A 17,005-nucleotide genomic window follows, 5' to 3' on the forward strand; every position below is an offset into this window, starting at 1 on the left:
GCAGTGGTGTAATAGGAATGATTGACCTACAACCATTATAACCACTTCCCTTGTCTGAGGTATGTCTACAACCACTGGAGCAATCTCACCTTGATCCTCACTGACTTCAGATTTATCAGGTTCCTTGTTGACCCCCTTCACCTTTGGAATTTAGCTCTTTGTTCTATGTTGGGACCAAGGCTGGAATGAGGTCTAAAGCAGAGTAATCTGGCAAAATCCAAACCAGGCATCAGTTTAGTGTGCAGGTTATTGGTAAGTAAGTGGCACTTGATCACACTGTTGCCAATATTTTCCCTCACTTTGCTGATCATTGAGAATAGATTGACTGGGCAGTAATTAGCTGCACTGAATGTGCCCCATTTTTTTTGTGAACAGGACACATTTGGGCAACTTTCCATGTATTCGGGTAGATACCAGAGACTTTATTGGGACACTTTAGCTTGAGATGCAGCTGGTTCTGGAGTGCAGGTCATTACTACAGTCGGGATGTCATCTGATACCATAACCTTGGCACATTCAGTGCATATAGTGTGAATGAGGCTGAAAACTGGTTTCTGTGATGGTGGGGTTCTTGGGAGGATAGTTGGACCAGGGCTATAACAAAGTCCTGAACTGTGTGGCCCTGATGAAACCCTGTTTATTACTGGCCTACTCTTACCTGCCTGGCTGAGCATCCCACAGTAGCAGGTGACTGGCAAGCAACACAGTTGTAAAACTACAACTTAAGATTAAGCTACTTAACATTTTCCCCACGCAACAGGTAATGGCAGCCTTACCAGTACCAGCGCAACTCCAAAGAATAAAATTTAAAAAAGACAATTCAATTTTACATTGGTGTCTAAATAAATTGATCAACTTGCAGAAAGGGATCTAGACAAAAAAATATTTCCTCCATCATGGATATGTTTCATCAGTTACAGTCCTAAATGGCCCAGGTCTAATTTTAAGGCGGTGCCCCATTGCATTGGCTTCACTATGAGAACATCTCACTAACAACAAATTTTTAAAGATTTGATATGCAATATTTGAAATGTGACAACTTTGCCAATAATATTGGAAGGGAGCCTAGAGCAGCAGAAAACACTATAAAACCTTTACCATCTAATAATTTTTACTATACTTGTGATTCTACAGCCGCCAAGCACTTTTGCAGTCCACCACAGCTGAAAAGATCTCAGGACTCGCACGCACACTAAACACAAACCTGCCAGTATTGGCTGGAGAAATCCTTTTCCTATAGGTTTTCACCAACTTCTACACCACTAATGCTGAGAGACTATGCCATACATAGTTAACAAGGAACTGCTTATTATAAATTCTTACTTAACTCCAACAAAGTGTAATTCACTGATGCCAGATGTATATTTAAGAAATGCATTCACGTTGTCTGTTACCAATTTCCTCCATCGTCCTATTGTTTATCATACGCTAGCTCTCCTGGGGCAGGCGCACAGACTACCACAGCGTTCATCTCATACTGTCACCAGAAGCACAAGGATAAACTAATTTCCCTCCCAACTCCAGGACACAGGTGTTCCTCTTAACCCAATCTGACTAGAAATCACCTGAGTATTTCTAGCATTGTGCATTTATTTTTGATTTCCCAACCTATTCAATAACACATTTCTTTGGAATGCAGACTTCACCAAATAAAGCGATGTTGCAATTCTGGATTGACTCAATGCTTGGAGAGGAGGTTATTTAAAAAAAATAAAAAGACAACAAACTTACCGTGGAATATTGTTTTTTGGATCTTCACTGTCATTGGCTAATCCCCCAAATAAATAACATTTATTGTCAATTACTGAAAAGCAGTGCCCAAGTCGGGCACACGGTGGGGGGCCATTCTTGGGGGCCCTGGCTTTCAATTTTTTCCATTCCCATCTGCTTGCCTGGAAAACAAGAGCAAAGCAGCACAAGTCATTTGTGATTTCTTGCCTGGGTATCATCAAACATTCAGGGTTAATTACACAAAAATGTGTAGGGATTTCAAAAGTAGTTCTGAGGTCAAGTATTAAACAGCAACCTCTTTCACTGATGAACAGTTGCTTCTCCGAGACATTTAATACAAGCATAAACTTGGTCAATTACCAGCCTTCTATATTTTAGCATATAAAATAAATCAAATAATCTGGCAAATCCTTTAAGGGAACAATCTAGAACATAGAACACAGCCCTTCAGCCCACAATGTCGTGCCAACTTATGTAAACCTTATCCCCATTTAATCTATCCCCCTCTCTACTTCACCTCCATAACCCTCATTTTTCTTTCATCCATGTGCCTATCTGAGAGTCTCTTAAATGACCGTTGTATCGGCCCCTAACACCACCCGAGTAAAAAAAAACCTACTTCTGACATCTCCCCTGAACTTTCCTCCATGCACCTTAAATGGGCGACCTCTAGTATTGGCCATTGCCACCATGGGGAAAAGATGCTGGCTGTCCACTCTGTCTATGTCTCTCATAATCTTATACATCTCTGTCAAATCTCCTCTCATCCTCCATTGCTCCAAAGAGAAAAGCCCTAACTTGCTCAACCTCTCCTCATAAGACATGCTCTCCAATCCAGGTAGCATCCTTGTAAATCTCCTCTGCACCCTCTCTAAAGCTTCCACATCCTTCTGATAATGCGGTGACCAGAACTGAACACAATATTCCATGTGTGGTCTAACCAGAGTATTATAAAGCTGCAACATTACCTCTCGGCTCTTGAATTCAATCCCCCGTCTAATGCAGGCCAGCACACCATACACCTTCTTAACCACCCTATCCACTTGTGAGGCAACTTTGAGGGATTCATGTACTTGGACCCCAAGCTCTCTCTGTTCCTCCACACTGCTAAGAATCCTGCATTAACCATGCACTCTGCCTTTAAGTTCAATCTTCCAAAGTGTATCACTTCACACTTCTCCGGACTGAACTCCATCTGTCACTTCTCTGCCCAGCTCTGCATCCTGTCTAAATCCCGTTGCAACCTACGACAACCTTTTTCACCATCTACTACACCACCAACCTTCGTGTCATCTATAAACGTCCCAACCCTCCTTCCACTTCCTCATTCAAATCATTTATAAAAATCACAAAGAGCAGGGGTCTGTCACAAACCAGCAACAAAAGAAACACACTGAGCATGATTCAGTGTTAAAAACTATTTTATTAATCACTACTTATGATAATACGTAAAATAAAAGTAAAAATGTTAGTATGTTAGAATTCAAAAATGTTAAACCTCGAACGTTAACCCCAAAACTAAACTCTTCGTGTGTGTGTGTGACAAAGTCCAAAACTCCCAGTTCCTGAATGGTTCTTAAAGTTCAGTTCCGCAAGCCATAAGGTGAAACATGAGCAAGGGCTTCTTCAACAACCACCGTTGTCTGAAGATAAGATGTAGATGTAGAAAAACATAGAGAGAGTACATACGAAATCCAAATGTTCCACGATGGAACCCAAACGACACTTCAGTGTTTACTCGGTAGTGACTTCCTCACCCCGAAAAGCATCCGAACTGTGGTCGTCCACACACAAATACCTGTTTCTTTCTACAGGTCAGCAACAAAGTGAACTCCACCGGATTACTTCCAACTTCCATACATGGATTTCAGTGGCAAACACAGTTATTGTTTCTCATCCATCGATAGAGAAAACAAGCAGGCTGGTGTCTCTCTCCCTTCTCTCTCTCTCTCTTCTTCTTCTTCTTCAACAACATCATTACGTCCTTTATCTTCTATTGACGTAAGCACGCCCCACACACACATACACACACACTCTCTATCTTAAAGGGACTTTCACTGAGTCCATAACAGGTCCCAGAACAGATCCCTGAGGGACACCACTAGTCACTGATCTCCAGGTCGAATACTCCTCTTCTACAACTACCCTCTGTCTTCTGTGAGCAAGCCAATTTTGAATCCACACAGCCAACTTTCCATGGATCCCATGCCTCATGACTTTCTGAATGAGCCAACCATGGGGAACCTTGTCAAATATCTTGCTAAAATCCATATATACCACACCCACCAATTTGTCTTGTCACTTCCTCTAAAGAACTCTATTAAGTTTGTGAGGCACGACCTGCCCTTCACAAAGCCATGTTGACTGTCCATAATAATACTATGCTTCTCCAAATGCTCGTAAATCCCGACCCTAAGAATCCTCTCCAATAGTTTGCCCACCGCTGATGTAAGATTCACTGGTCGATAAATCCTGGGATTATCCCTTTTACCTTTCTTGAACAATGGAACAAGGTTTGTCATCGTCCAATCCTCCGGTACCACTCCTGAGGCCAGGGAGGACTCAAAGATCATTGTTAATGCTCCAGCAAGCTCTTCCCTCGCTTCCCATAGTAACCTGGGGTATATCCTGTCCGACCCCAGGGACTTATCTATCCTAATGCTTTTTAGTAACTCTAACACTGCTTCTTTCTTAACCTCAACATGCTCCAACACACTTGCCTGTTCAAATGGACTATGAAGATGAAACAATTATGGCTTGCAATGACTTTTGAATAATACAAAGGAGTTCCCCAATGAGCTGGCTCAGAAGTTATGGGTAAATATTGATATGACTGAAATGAATGAGTCACTCGAAAATCACTGCATAAAGACTGCACATTATATTTTATGTTGTTGAGTTAGTAAACATAAGGAGAGATTTATCCAGCTTATCCCAAAGAGAGTTTGTTTCCACCAGAACAGCGTCAGCACTCATTTTGGAAAATATTTTGCTAAAATTTGGATAAAGTGCTCCAAGTTCACGACAGCAGTTTTTTGGCTACCAGAAGTGCCTTCAGAAGCAAGCAGACAAATCAACAGTTAGCAGGTAACATGAACAGGGGAGTATAGCATCTGAATTGATGAATATTTCAATGATAGTAACTCAACATAGATAGTGAAATCGTGCCAACATTATTGGACCTGTCCAATAATTTGTAAAATATCCACACTGCAAGCCATCCACACATTTAAGGCTGGTTTAAAAAGTGAGCAGTTTCAAGAGTTAAGCAAGGAGGGGTGGAAGATAAAAAGATGCTCCATTTTCAGGGCTTTCATTTTATTATCACTTTTTTTTTGTTCTTTTTTTAAATTGGTGTTCAGGAATGATCTGTTAATTTCAGAACTGAGAAACAAGCAGTCAAGAGAAACACCAATCTTTATTGTCTAAGTGAAGCATGCTGGAAATGCTTCTAAGTAATGATCCTGGAGGGAGAATTGCATATTTGGATAATTTCCACCAACTATTAAAATAATGCCCCTACTAAGGTTTCTTCATTAGTCACATGTACATTGAACCACACAGTGAAATGCATCTTTTTGCATAGAATGTGCTGGGGCAGCCTGAAAGTTAAGCCATGCTTCCGGTGCCAACATAGCACGCCCACAACTTCCCAACTTGTACGTCTTTGGAATGTGGGAGGAAACCGGAGCACCCGGAGGAAACCCACGCAGACACGGGGAGAACGTACAAACTCCTTACAGACAGTGGCTGGAATTGAACCTGGGTCGCTGGCATCTAATAGCGTTACGCTAACTGCTACACTACTGCACCTGCCCTCAATAATGCTCTCATTGTCACAGCACTGGCAGGGCAATCAAGCTGTATCTCAGGACTTTCATCAAGGTTAATGACTTTTTGAAACAGGTGTTGGAAATCACTTTGAAAAACCTCTGCCAAATACTCACTGTAAAGCTGGCATGTGAATGGCAGGAGTGCTCATCGCAAGGGGCTGTTTTGCAAAATACCTTATCGTGGGTCCATCCACTTGATTCAACAATGGTCCCCAATTGCACCATTGCCTCAAATTCATGACTGACATTCTTCTCTTTCTCATGCCTTTTTTTCCATTTTAAATTAGAATCAACAGTGGATGGTTTTTAATTTTACAAGCAAAGCACAGGGTAAGTGCTCTGAAATTGCCAGTGATTTTACCAGTAATAATTATGGTGACAACACAACAGCATTTACAGACTACCTTTAATTAATCCGCTGCAACAGCTTTATTTTTATTTAAACAATCATGAACACCTTTTGTTTTATTGCTGCATTTCTGCCCATGCTTTTACCTTTGGCTTTTTCCACAATCAACAGGGCACCCCACAGACTGAACAATCATTTCTGTCTATGTGCATGTTTTAAAAGCACTGCGAACCCAAAATGTAAATGCTCCATGGTTCACATTTAGTGCCCTCATACATTTAATTGGTCAAAATAAATTCTCCCAGTCTCCACCTCTGCCTAGTGACACCTGATAGAAGTGATGCAGGCACTTCTTCATGAGGGAGATCTTTAACTCAGTTTCTATTAACAGCTGAGAAGAAAAATCATTTTTAAAGAGAGTAAAACATAGCCCTTTAAAATCTTAAAGCTTTACAATGTGGTGATGCTTGAATGAGGTTCTTTGATAGCAAACCCTCAATATCCCAACTCTTTTTTAGCAATAAAAGTACTTTTGAAGTGTAGTTATTGTTGTGGAACAGCACAGTTCCACGAACTGTGAGAACATAGAACAGTCACAGCACAATTCAGGCCCTTCGGCCCACAAAGCTGTGCCGAACATGTCCCTACCCTAGAAATTACTAGGCTTACCCATAGCCTTCTGGTCTGGGGCATACATAACTCGTCTTTCAATGGTGCTATGGCACTTTCCATATTCACCTGAACTAGCAGGTGGGGCTCAGCTACCAGCATTAATAAAACAGCATTTTCAGTAAAACCGAGATTATAATCGCATGTCCTAGATGAGGGCCCACAGCCACATATCCTGTAATTATTAAATACACTTTGGATAGCTCCATTTCCTTCAAAAATGTATTACCAACCTGATAAAATAAATCAGACTTAAGCTATTGGGAAGTTCATGTTCCTCCCAACTTACCTGTAGTTCATACAACTCATTACTGTACTTCCCATACTCCACCATGCCACCAAACACCAACAGACGAGTCCCATCGCACACAAATCCATACGCTGCACATCCTGCAGGAATATCCCCCCTCACTGCTGGGATGAACCACTGGTTGGTTGCTGAGGGGTAAAAAAAAGAATTAAAATATTATCTTACAGGTCTATTACCAATATGCTTAGAAAAGCCAATTATTTTTATTTATATAAATCTTTAAAACAATAAAGTGCCCCCAAATGCTTCATGAAATGAATTAGAAACATAGAAAACCTACAGTACAATTCAGGCCCTTCTGCCCACAAAGTTGTGCCGAACATGTCCTTACCTTAGAAATTACTAGGCTTACCCATAGCCCTCTATTTTTCTAAGCTCCGTGTACAGATCCAAAAGTCTCTTAAATGACCCTATCGTATCCGCCTCCACCACTGTTGCCAGCAGCCCATTCCACGCACTCACCACTCTGAGTAAAAAACTTACCCCTGACGTCTCCTCTGTACCTACTCCCCAGCACCTTAAACCTGTGTCCTCTTGTGGCAACCATTTCAGCCCTGGGGAAAAGCCTCTGACTATCTACACGATCAATGCCTCTCATCATCTTCTACACCTCTCATCCTCTGTTGCTTCGAGGAGAAAAGGCCGGGTTCACTCAACCTGTTTGGAGTCCAATAACATTCTACAGAAAACATAGGCTAAGACTCACTCCAACTTAGTTGCCCCCATGCAGAGAGAAATATTAATTTTTCCACAAACTAAAAGAATCCAGCACCAGTATATCAAAGGAAAATCTCAAGGTACTAAGGGCCACGTGGTGGTATTAGGAAAGGAAATAGAGGTGGGAAAAAGTATTTGGGTAGTTTATTCGATAAGATGAATTTTAGAGGCAGGAGGATCACATGATGAGGGAATAAGGGGTTACATGGAAGACTCAGGATGGAACACATGGCTACACGAAAGTGCGGGGGCTAGATAAGGATACGGATTTTAAATTGAATGCAATTGGGAGACAAACAGAATAAGAGGGTGACTCAGACTTAGTGTGGGTTGGAATTATGGATATGTTGGGATTTATGGACCGGAGAATGCTCAGACAGGAGGCAAAGCATGGATAAATATTTCAGCAATTTCTACACCCTCGTGCTCTCAATTGTGACTCTGGTTTCATGAAATAGAAGAGGTGAGATTAGATTACACAGTCGGGTATAAATAGAGATGACAAGGTTCATATTCTATTACTAGTAAACCCACATGTGATAAATGTGGAGAACAAGGTTCATTTAGGATCGCACATAGAACCCGCAGACAACCCATTTGATATTCAAGATAAATTTACTTTTTAGCATGTGATCTAATGAAGAGTTTAAAGTTGCATTATTGTTTTATCCTTTGCTGTCAAAACAGCTGGAGGCAGCACATGAACTAATTACTCTGCTGCTGTGGGATGTTACTTTCAGGTGTCAATTTAAAAACTCTCTCTTCAACTGAATTAGTGATGCAGAGATGAAGAATCATTTTAGTGATTAGCATGCAAGATGATTCCATATCCATTAGCTGTGCTGCCTGCAGGGTTAATGGACATCACTACAGTGATAAGCTGAACTTTAAATCAAGATTTAAGCACAAACAAATTGTCCTCTGCTAAAATTGTTACCTCAAGCAATCAGGAAGAACAGACTGCAGACATTTAAAATTAATTATATGTAAAGAGCAAATATAGATGGAAAATTGTTTTCTTTCAATTGCTTTATAGTGCGCAGAGATTGAAGCTGCTCAAAAATTTATTCTCTTATCTTTCTATTAAGCATTTTCAAATGATAATTTTTCCTCTCAGAATTCCCCTTCCCTGTATATTTTCCATCAATGTCAGCAAAACAAAAAAGCTGGTTGTTGACTTCAGGAAGGGGTTGGTGGGTCGGGGTTGTACATGCTTCTGTTTATATCAACGGTGCTGAGGTAGAAGGGTTAAAGCTTCAAGTTCCTAAGAATGATCATCACCAATAGCCTGTCTTAATCCAACCATTAAGACACCATGGCCAAGAAACTTCATCAGTGCCTTTACTTCCTCAGGAGGCTAAAGAAGTTTGGCATGTCCCTTTTGACCCTCACCAATTTTTAATCAATGCACGACAGAAAGTATCCTATCTGGATGCATCACGGCTTGGTACGGCAACTGCTCTGCCTGTGACCGCAAGAAACTGCAGAGAGTTGTGGACACAGCTCAGCACATCACAGAAATCAGCCTCCCCTCCGTGGACTCTGTCTACACTTCTTGTTGCCTTGGGAAAGCAGCCAGCATAAGACCCCACCCACCGTGGACATTCTCTCTTCTCCCCCCACCATGAGGTAGAAGATACAAAAGCCTGAAAGTACACACCACCAGGCTCAAGGACACCATCTGTTCCACTGTTATAAGACTACTGAACGGTCCCCTAGTACGATAAGATGGGTTCTTGACTTCGCAATCTATCTTGCTATGGCCTTGCAACGTGTCTGCCTACCTGCACTACACTACACTTTCTCTGTAACACTTTATTCTGCATTCTGTTATTTTACCTTGTACTACCTCAATGCATTGTTGTATTGAATTGATCTGTATGGACGTGTCTTAATGCATTGTTGTATTGAATTGATCTGTATGGACGGTATGCAAGACAAGTTTTTCCACTGTACCTCGGTACATGTGGCAATAATAAACCAATTCAATTTACCAGGCAAAAACACACACTTATATAGTAGAGACACAAGAGGCTGCAGATGCTGGAATCTGGAGCAACAAAAACCGGCTGGAAGAACCCAGCAGGTCGAGCAGCATCTGTGGGAGGAATGGAATTGATGATGTTTCAGGTCAAAACCCTGAACCAGGACTGAGAGTGAAGAGATGAGATGGGCAGGATAAAGAGGAGTGGCATTTATATCGTACCTCTACACAGTAAAATACTCCCACAGTATTTCACAGAGTACCTGATGTGGTCATAGTGATAGGGTTTAAGGAGCATCTTAAAAAGGGGAAGAGAAAGGCAGAGAGTTGGGGGAAGGACTTCCAATGCTTTAGCAAGTTAAGCATGACTACCAATGGTGGGGAGATACATCATGGATATGCAAAAGATAGTTAACAAAGTTCAGAGATCTGAGAGGGTTGTAGGTCTGGAAGAGGGACAATGCACGCGAGAAATTATAGTTTGAAGGAAAACCACTGCAGATGCTGGAAATATGAAAGAAGGACAGAAGTGTTGGAAATACTCAGCTCAGTTACTTATCCAGTCACCCCACAGCAGCCAGCCCAGTAACCGCAACATTGTGCACCCCTAGTCATCTTCAGGAAGGTGATTTCAAGTCACTTTCTCCAGAAGGTGCTCCCACAGGGCTGTTGTGTGGGGAACCCTCAGATTTGAAGGATGGAAGGACATCGATATATTTCGAAGGCAGGATGGTGTGCAATTCAGAGGGGAACCAGCAGGTGCTTTTCCCTAACGCCTGCTATTTTTGTTTTCCTTGGTTGTGGGTTTGGGAGCTGCTGTTCAATAACATAGGTGAGTAACTGCAGTGCATTTTGCAGGTGATACACAATGTAGTCATTGTATGCAGCTGACAGAAGGTTGGCACAACAATCAAGCTGGTTGCTTTATCCTAGATGGTGAAGAGTCAAATTGTCAAATTTCTACAAGTCTTAGGGCTCTTAGTCACTTACTGAAGGATAGCCAGACTTTAACCTTCTCTTGTATTTATGTGGCCGGTCCTGTTGAGTTTCCAGTCAATGTTGACAGTGGGAGACTCTGCAATGGTAATGCCATTAAATGCCAAGAGTAGATGGTTAAACTCTTTTTGGAGCTAGTCATTAGCTGACTCCTTTGCAACACAATGTTACGTGCCACTTATCAGCCCATGTTTGAATGTTGTCTTGGCTTTGCTGCATGCAGGTATGGACCGTTTCATTTGCTGAAGAGTTGTGAATGGAATTAAACACTGTGCAATTAGCAAATATCTTCACTTTTGACCTCATGATAGAAGGAATGTCTTTGATGAAGTAGCCGAGGAGGGTTGGATCTAGGACACTCTTCTGATGAACTTCTGCAGTAATGTCTTAGGGCTCGGATTATTGATCAATAACCAAAACCATCTTCCATTATGCAAGTTACAATTGCAGCCTTGGGAATACTTTTGATTTGACGCTGATTGACTTCAGTTTTCCCAGGGATCCTTTACGCTATACTTGGTCACAGGCCACCGTGATGTCTAATGCAATCATTTCATTTCACCTCTGGGACTCAGCTCCAAACTCTTTGGTCCACACTTGGACTAAAACTGATGAGGTCTGGAGCTATGGTCCCAGCAAATCTCATCTGTGCATTAACAAGCAGGGTATTACTGAGAAAGTGCCACTTTGTACATCGTCAATGACACCCTCCACCACTCTGCTGATGATTGAGAGTAAACCGATGGGTGGTAGTTAGACAGATTGGATTTGAGAGGCTTTGTGTGAAGAGGTCATACCTAGACCATTTTCCATTGTCAAGTGGATGCCAATATTGTAATTGTATTGAAACAACTTGGCTGAAGGCACAGCTAGTTCCGGAACACAAGTCTTCAGAATCAGGTTTATTATCACTGACATATGTCGCGAAATTTGTTGTTTTGCAGCAGTGGCACAGTGCAAGACATAAAGACATAAAAAGTGCTACAAGTTGCAAATTAAATAGTGCAAAAGAGGAATAACAAGGTACTGTTCATGGACTGTTCAGAAATCTGATGGCGGAGGGGAAGAAGCTGTTCCTGAAACGTGTGAGTGTGGATCTTCAGGTTCCTGTACGTCCTCCCAGATGGTAGTAACATGGAGGGCATGTCCCAGGTGGTTAGGGTCCTTAATGATGGACGCTGCCTTCATGAGGCATCGCCTCTTGAAGATGTCCTCGATGGTAGGGAGGGTTGTGCCCGTGATGGAGCTGGCTGAGTCTACAACCCTCTGCAGCCTCTTGCAATCCTGCACGTTGTAGCCTCCATACTGGCAGTGATGCAACCAATCAGAATGCTCCTCGCCATACATCTGTAGAAATATGCAAGAGTCTTTGGTGACCTACCAAATCTCCTTAAACTCCTAATGAAGTAGAGGGCTCAAGATAGATCCTCTGAGATGCTGACTCCCAGGAACTTGAAGATGCTCACCCTTTCCACTGCTGACCTCCCAATGAAGACTGGTGTGTGTTCTCCCGACTTCCCCTTCCTGAAGTTCACAATCAATTCCTTGGTCTTGCTGACGTCGAGTGCGAGGTTACTGTTGCGAGACCAGTCAACCAGCTGACATATCTCAATCCTGTACGCCTTCTCATCCCCATCGGAGCTTCTGCCAACAACAGCGGTGTCATTGGCGAATTTATAGATGGCATTCAAGCTGTGTCTAGCCACGCTGTCACGAGTGTAGAAAGAGTAGAGCAGTGGGCTAAGCATGTATTCTCAAGGTGTGCGTGTGTTGATTGTCAGTGAGGAGGAGATGTCACTACCGATCTACATTGACTATGGTCTCCCAATAAGGAAGTCAAGGATCCAGTTGCAGAGGGAGGTACAGAGGCTCAGGTTTTGAAGCTTGTTGATTAGTACCGAGGGGATGATAGTGTTGAACGCCGAGCTGTAATCGATAAACAGCAGCCTGACATATGTCTTGCTGTTTTCTAGGTGCCCCAAAGCCAAGTGGAGAGCCAGTGAGATTGCATCTACTGTAGACCTGTTGGTGTGGCAGGCAAACTGCAGCAGGTCTAGGTCCTTGCTCAGGCAGGAGTCATTTCTATAGCTAGGATGTTATCTGGTCCCATTATCTTTTCTGTACCAGCGGTGTCTGCAATTTCTTGATAACATCTTGATTGAATTTGCTGAAGACTGGCACCTGTGTAATGATGGGGATCTCAGGAGGAAGCCGAGATAAAAATCATGTATTTGGCACTTCAGGCTGATTGATAATGCTCTGGCCTAGTCTTCAGCATTCATATGCTGGGACCCCACTATCGCTGAGGTTGGGGATACTCTTGGAGGTGATTCACATTAGCTGCTTAGTTCTCCATCCCATGAATGGCTAGATATGGTAGGACTGCAGACCTGTGACCTGATCTGTTGGTTACAAGATTGCTTAGCTATGTCTATTGCATGTTATTTACCACACATTCAATCCTGCGCTGCAGCTTCAACAGGCTGGCACCTCATTTTTTAGGCATCTCAGGTTCTATTCTTCAAGCCAAGTAGCCAAGTCAGTCACCTGTGTACTGACTCACTCACTACCTGCTGCAGACCCAGTATAGCAGCTATGTCTTTCAAGACTTGACAGTAAGACACGGTGCTTCTAAATCACAGGTATGGTGCTCACTTGGTAATCCAGGAGGATTGGACTAACAGAGTTCAAATTCCACCACAAAATGCCCTCTGAAATGGCTCAGCAAGCTACTCATTAACACTGCAAATAAGAAAGAATAAAAGTAGATGGACCACTTGTCATCAACCTAAATGTTGAATTTGGCAACATTGCTTGCAACCCAGCTATTGCAAAATCCTCCTCGGACACCTGAAAACTGGAGTCTAAATTGACAGACATACTCAATGAATTATTCCTTACAGACAACACCCCAGACTCTTCCTTCACAATCCCTAGTACATCTTGTACAACCAACAGAGCAGAAATGGCAGAACAGGTGGAAGGGAACAGTCCTTGGGCCCCTCAACATTGACCATATTTCTCAATGCATCTTATTAAACATGTGCAAGGATACCTCCCCTTGCTTACCACCTAGTGTCTTCCCTCAGATGGTTAATCACTCCTCCAAGTGACCAACACTTGGAAGCAGCATTGAGAGCAGCAAGGGCACAGAATGCAGTTCAAGTTGGGGACTTCAATGTTCACTACCAAGAGTGGCTTGAGTACAATATAACAGTGATTGGATATAATGATGCCCGCTGCAGTGTGAAAAATAAAAACTATGCAGGAACTCTGGAGTGTCTGTAGCTAGTATTGGTCATAAGGGGAAGGGGCACAGCAATTTGAAGAATGTTGCAGAGGGAATGGTTGGGACCCCTTTTTCCTAGGCTGCTGTATTACAAGATAAAGATATCTAATGATTTTATATCTATGCTTGGCTGCATATTAACTGTGCAGTGGGCACACAAAGCTCCCAGTGAAGAAAACAACCAGGCGATGAAGTAGGGGCAAGGGATTCTGTCTGCGAACCTGGGTTTTATGGACCACCTACTTAAAATAGAGGTAAGGAGGAATTTCACTCCGAGTGTTGTGAACCCTTGGTATTTCGTACACGTCACAAAGCTAACAATGATGCAGCAGTCAATCAGGAAGGCAAACAGCATGTTGGCCTTTATTGCAACAGGGTTTGAGAACAAGAGTAAAAATGTCTTATTGCAATTGTATCAGGTTTTATTGTTCACCATTGTCCAGGTGTGGTGTCAACTTTGTTCTCCCTACCTAAAAAAAAAATTTGCAAAAAGAGAACAGCGAAAAGCTACCAGACTGATTCTCAAGTAAATGAGGTCTCTTTCTTTTGAAGAATGAGAGGCGATCTCTTCGAAACGGGTCAACAGTGTGAAAACCTTAATCATAGTCTGAGGTGTGGTTAATGAACAAGCATAGATATAATATCACTGACAAATGATCTGGAGAGATGAGCAAAAATGTTTTCACTCAGGTCTGGATCTGGAACACTGTCCTTGAAAAGAGCGATGGAAGAATTAGCAAATAATTTAATAATGAAGTTGCACAAGTGCTTGAGGATTAGGGATGTACAAGGTTACTGAAAAAATAGGGGAACAGTTTTTGGAAAGGACTGGAACAGCCATTATGGACTGACTGGGCCGCTCCTTATGATTCAATAATGTATACATCAGCAAATTTTTCTCTATTAATTCACTGATTCAGCACTGCTTGATGATATGTTTTTCCTCATTAGTACCACAACAGTAGCTAGCAAATGATTCACTTGGTTCGGAAATAGTTCCTGACAGAACAACCAGGCAAAATTTTTGTGATCACCCAGAAACCAATGGCTTGTTGCAGCCGAGTTGGCCGAAATCATACAGGTTTCCAAAACAAAACCTGAGAACGCAGTTCTCTCCTCCTGATCAGTTCTGGGATTTTGCCAACTGAACACTTTAACAGCACCATTCACCCAACACTGAAACAGCATGGGGAGGTGGGAGTGAGCTGAAACCAGCTCAATACATCAGCCATCTCCACTCCCCAAACCTCCCAAAACAGAGTTCCAATCCTGGTAAGCCGTGAACTTTGCAGCCTAGCAGCAGGATGGTTCAGCTAGTTTCTTCCAACGTTACCACTCAAAAACAGTTCACAAAGATAAACAGTCAGTTTGCAATACTCCATTTCCCTTGACTCTTGGTGACCAGAAGACACGTCACGAGCTGCATTTTTTACAGCATCTAATGTGACTCCAATATATAAAACAAACTTTACAGCTCACTTCATGTTACTTGCAATACATCACTGGTGTAAGCACTTTTGTATATGTTGCCAAATCCAGAAGTCCTGGACAGGCTGACAGATTCAGGATAACAAGTACAGCAGCACAGCTTTGTCTCACTGAGATTCCCCCTTCCCCCCACCCCCCATTAACCCCCACCAGGGCAGCACAGCAATTAGAGATGTTCATCTCACAGCGGTTCAATCCTGATGTAGGCAAAAGGCAGATAACTATAGGTCAGTTAGCTTAACGTCTGTAGTCAGGAAAATGCTTGAAGCTACCATTAAGGAAGAAATAGTGAGACATCGGGACAGAATGCAGATACAGCATGGACTCAGGAAGGGCAGGACCTGTTTGACAGACTTACTGGAATTCTTGGAGGATATAACAAATGCAGTGGATATCCAGAAGGTATTCGGTAAGGTGCCGTACAAAAGACTAATCCACAAGATAAGGATGCATGGAGTTGGGGGTAATGTATTAGCATGGATAGAGGATTGGTTAACCAATAGAAGGCAGAGAGTTGGGATAAACGGGTGTTTCTCTGGTTGGCAATCAGTGGTGAATGAGTGCTGCAAGGGTCGGTGCTGGGCCCGCAACTCTTCAGACTACACGTTAACAATTTGGAAGAGAGGACAGATTGTAGCGTATCCAAATCTGCTGATGACACTAAATTGTGCAGAGGATGCAGAGAGATATAGATAGGTTAAGTGAGTGGGCAAGGGTCTGGCAGATGGAGTACAATGTTGGTAAACGCGAGGTCATCCACTTTGGAAAGAAAAATAGAAGGTCAGATTATTATTTAAATGGTGAAAGATTGCAGCACACTGTTGTGCAGAGGGACTTGGGAGTGCTTGTGCACGAATCGCAAAAGGTTGGTTTGCAGGTGCAACAGGTTATCGAGAAGACAAACGGAATGCTGGCCTTCATTGCCAGAGGGATTGAATTTAAGAGCAGGGAGGTTACACTGCAACTGTACAGGGTACTGGTGAGGCCGCACCTGCAGTACTTGAGGAAAGATATACTGGCTTTGGAGGCAGTGCAGAGGTGGTTCACCAGGTTGATTCCGGAGATTAGCCTGTGAGGAGAGATTGAGTCACCTGGGACTATACTTGCTGGAATTTAGAAGAATGAGAAGGGATCTTATAGGAACATAAAATCATGAAAGGGATAGATGCAAGAAAGTTGTTTCCACTGGTAGGTGAGACTAGAACTAGAGGACATTGTCTCAAGATTCAGGGGAGTAAATTTAGGACAGAGATGAGGAGGAACTCTCTTTTCCCAGAGAGTAGTGAACCTGTGTAATTCTCTGCCCAGGGAAGCAGTAGAGGCTACCTCATTAAATATATTTAAGACACAGTTAATGTTTGCATAGTAGGGGAATTAAGGGTTATGGGCAAAAGGCAGGTCAGTGGAGTCGAGTCCACGGCCAGAATGGCGGAGCAGGCTCGAGGGGTCAGATGGCCTCCTCCTGCTCCTATTTCTTACATTGACCTCAGGCGCTGTCTGCGTGGAGTTCTTTCTGTGACCACGTGGGCGTCTTGCAAGTGCTCCCGTTCCTCCCGCATCCCAAAGGTGAGCTGCTGTAAATTAGTGTTGCTTAGTGGCAAAAACAAAAGGAATCACAAAGGGGAGGTGATGGATATGT

General features: G+C 42.8%; 1 protein-coding gene across 4 annotated transcripts in view; it reads right to left on the reverse strand.

Moving 5' to 3' along the window:
• The window catches only part of LOC127571264 (host cell factor 1-like), an 80,956-nt gene that overhangs the window by 58,223 nt on the left and 5,728 nt on the right, over positions 1–17,005 (reverse strand). For all 4 annotated transcript variants that reach the window (XM_052017503.1, XM_052017501.1, XM_052017502.1 and 1 more), the window contains exons 2-3: positions 6,872–7,020; positions 1,732–1,892 (exon numbers count right to left, since the gene is read on the reverse strand). In XM_052017503.1, the coding sequence (XP_051873463.1) occupies positions 1,732–1,892; positions 6,872–7,020 (310 nt within the window). The remainder of the gene's footprint in view (positions 1–1,731; positions 1,893–6,871; positions 7,021–17,005) is intronic.

This window comes from Pristis pectinata, chromosome 6 (assembly GCF_009764475.1).
Source record: "Pristis pectinata isolate sPriPec2 chromosome 6, sPriPec2.1.pri, whole genome shotgun sequence".
In the NCBI taxonomy this organism is placed as follows: domain Eukaryota; kingdom Metazoa; phylum Chordata; class Chondrichthyes; order Rhinopristiformes; family Pristidae; genus Pristis; species Pristis pectinata.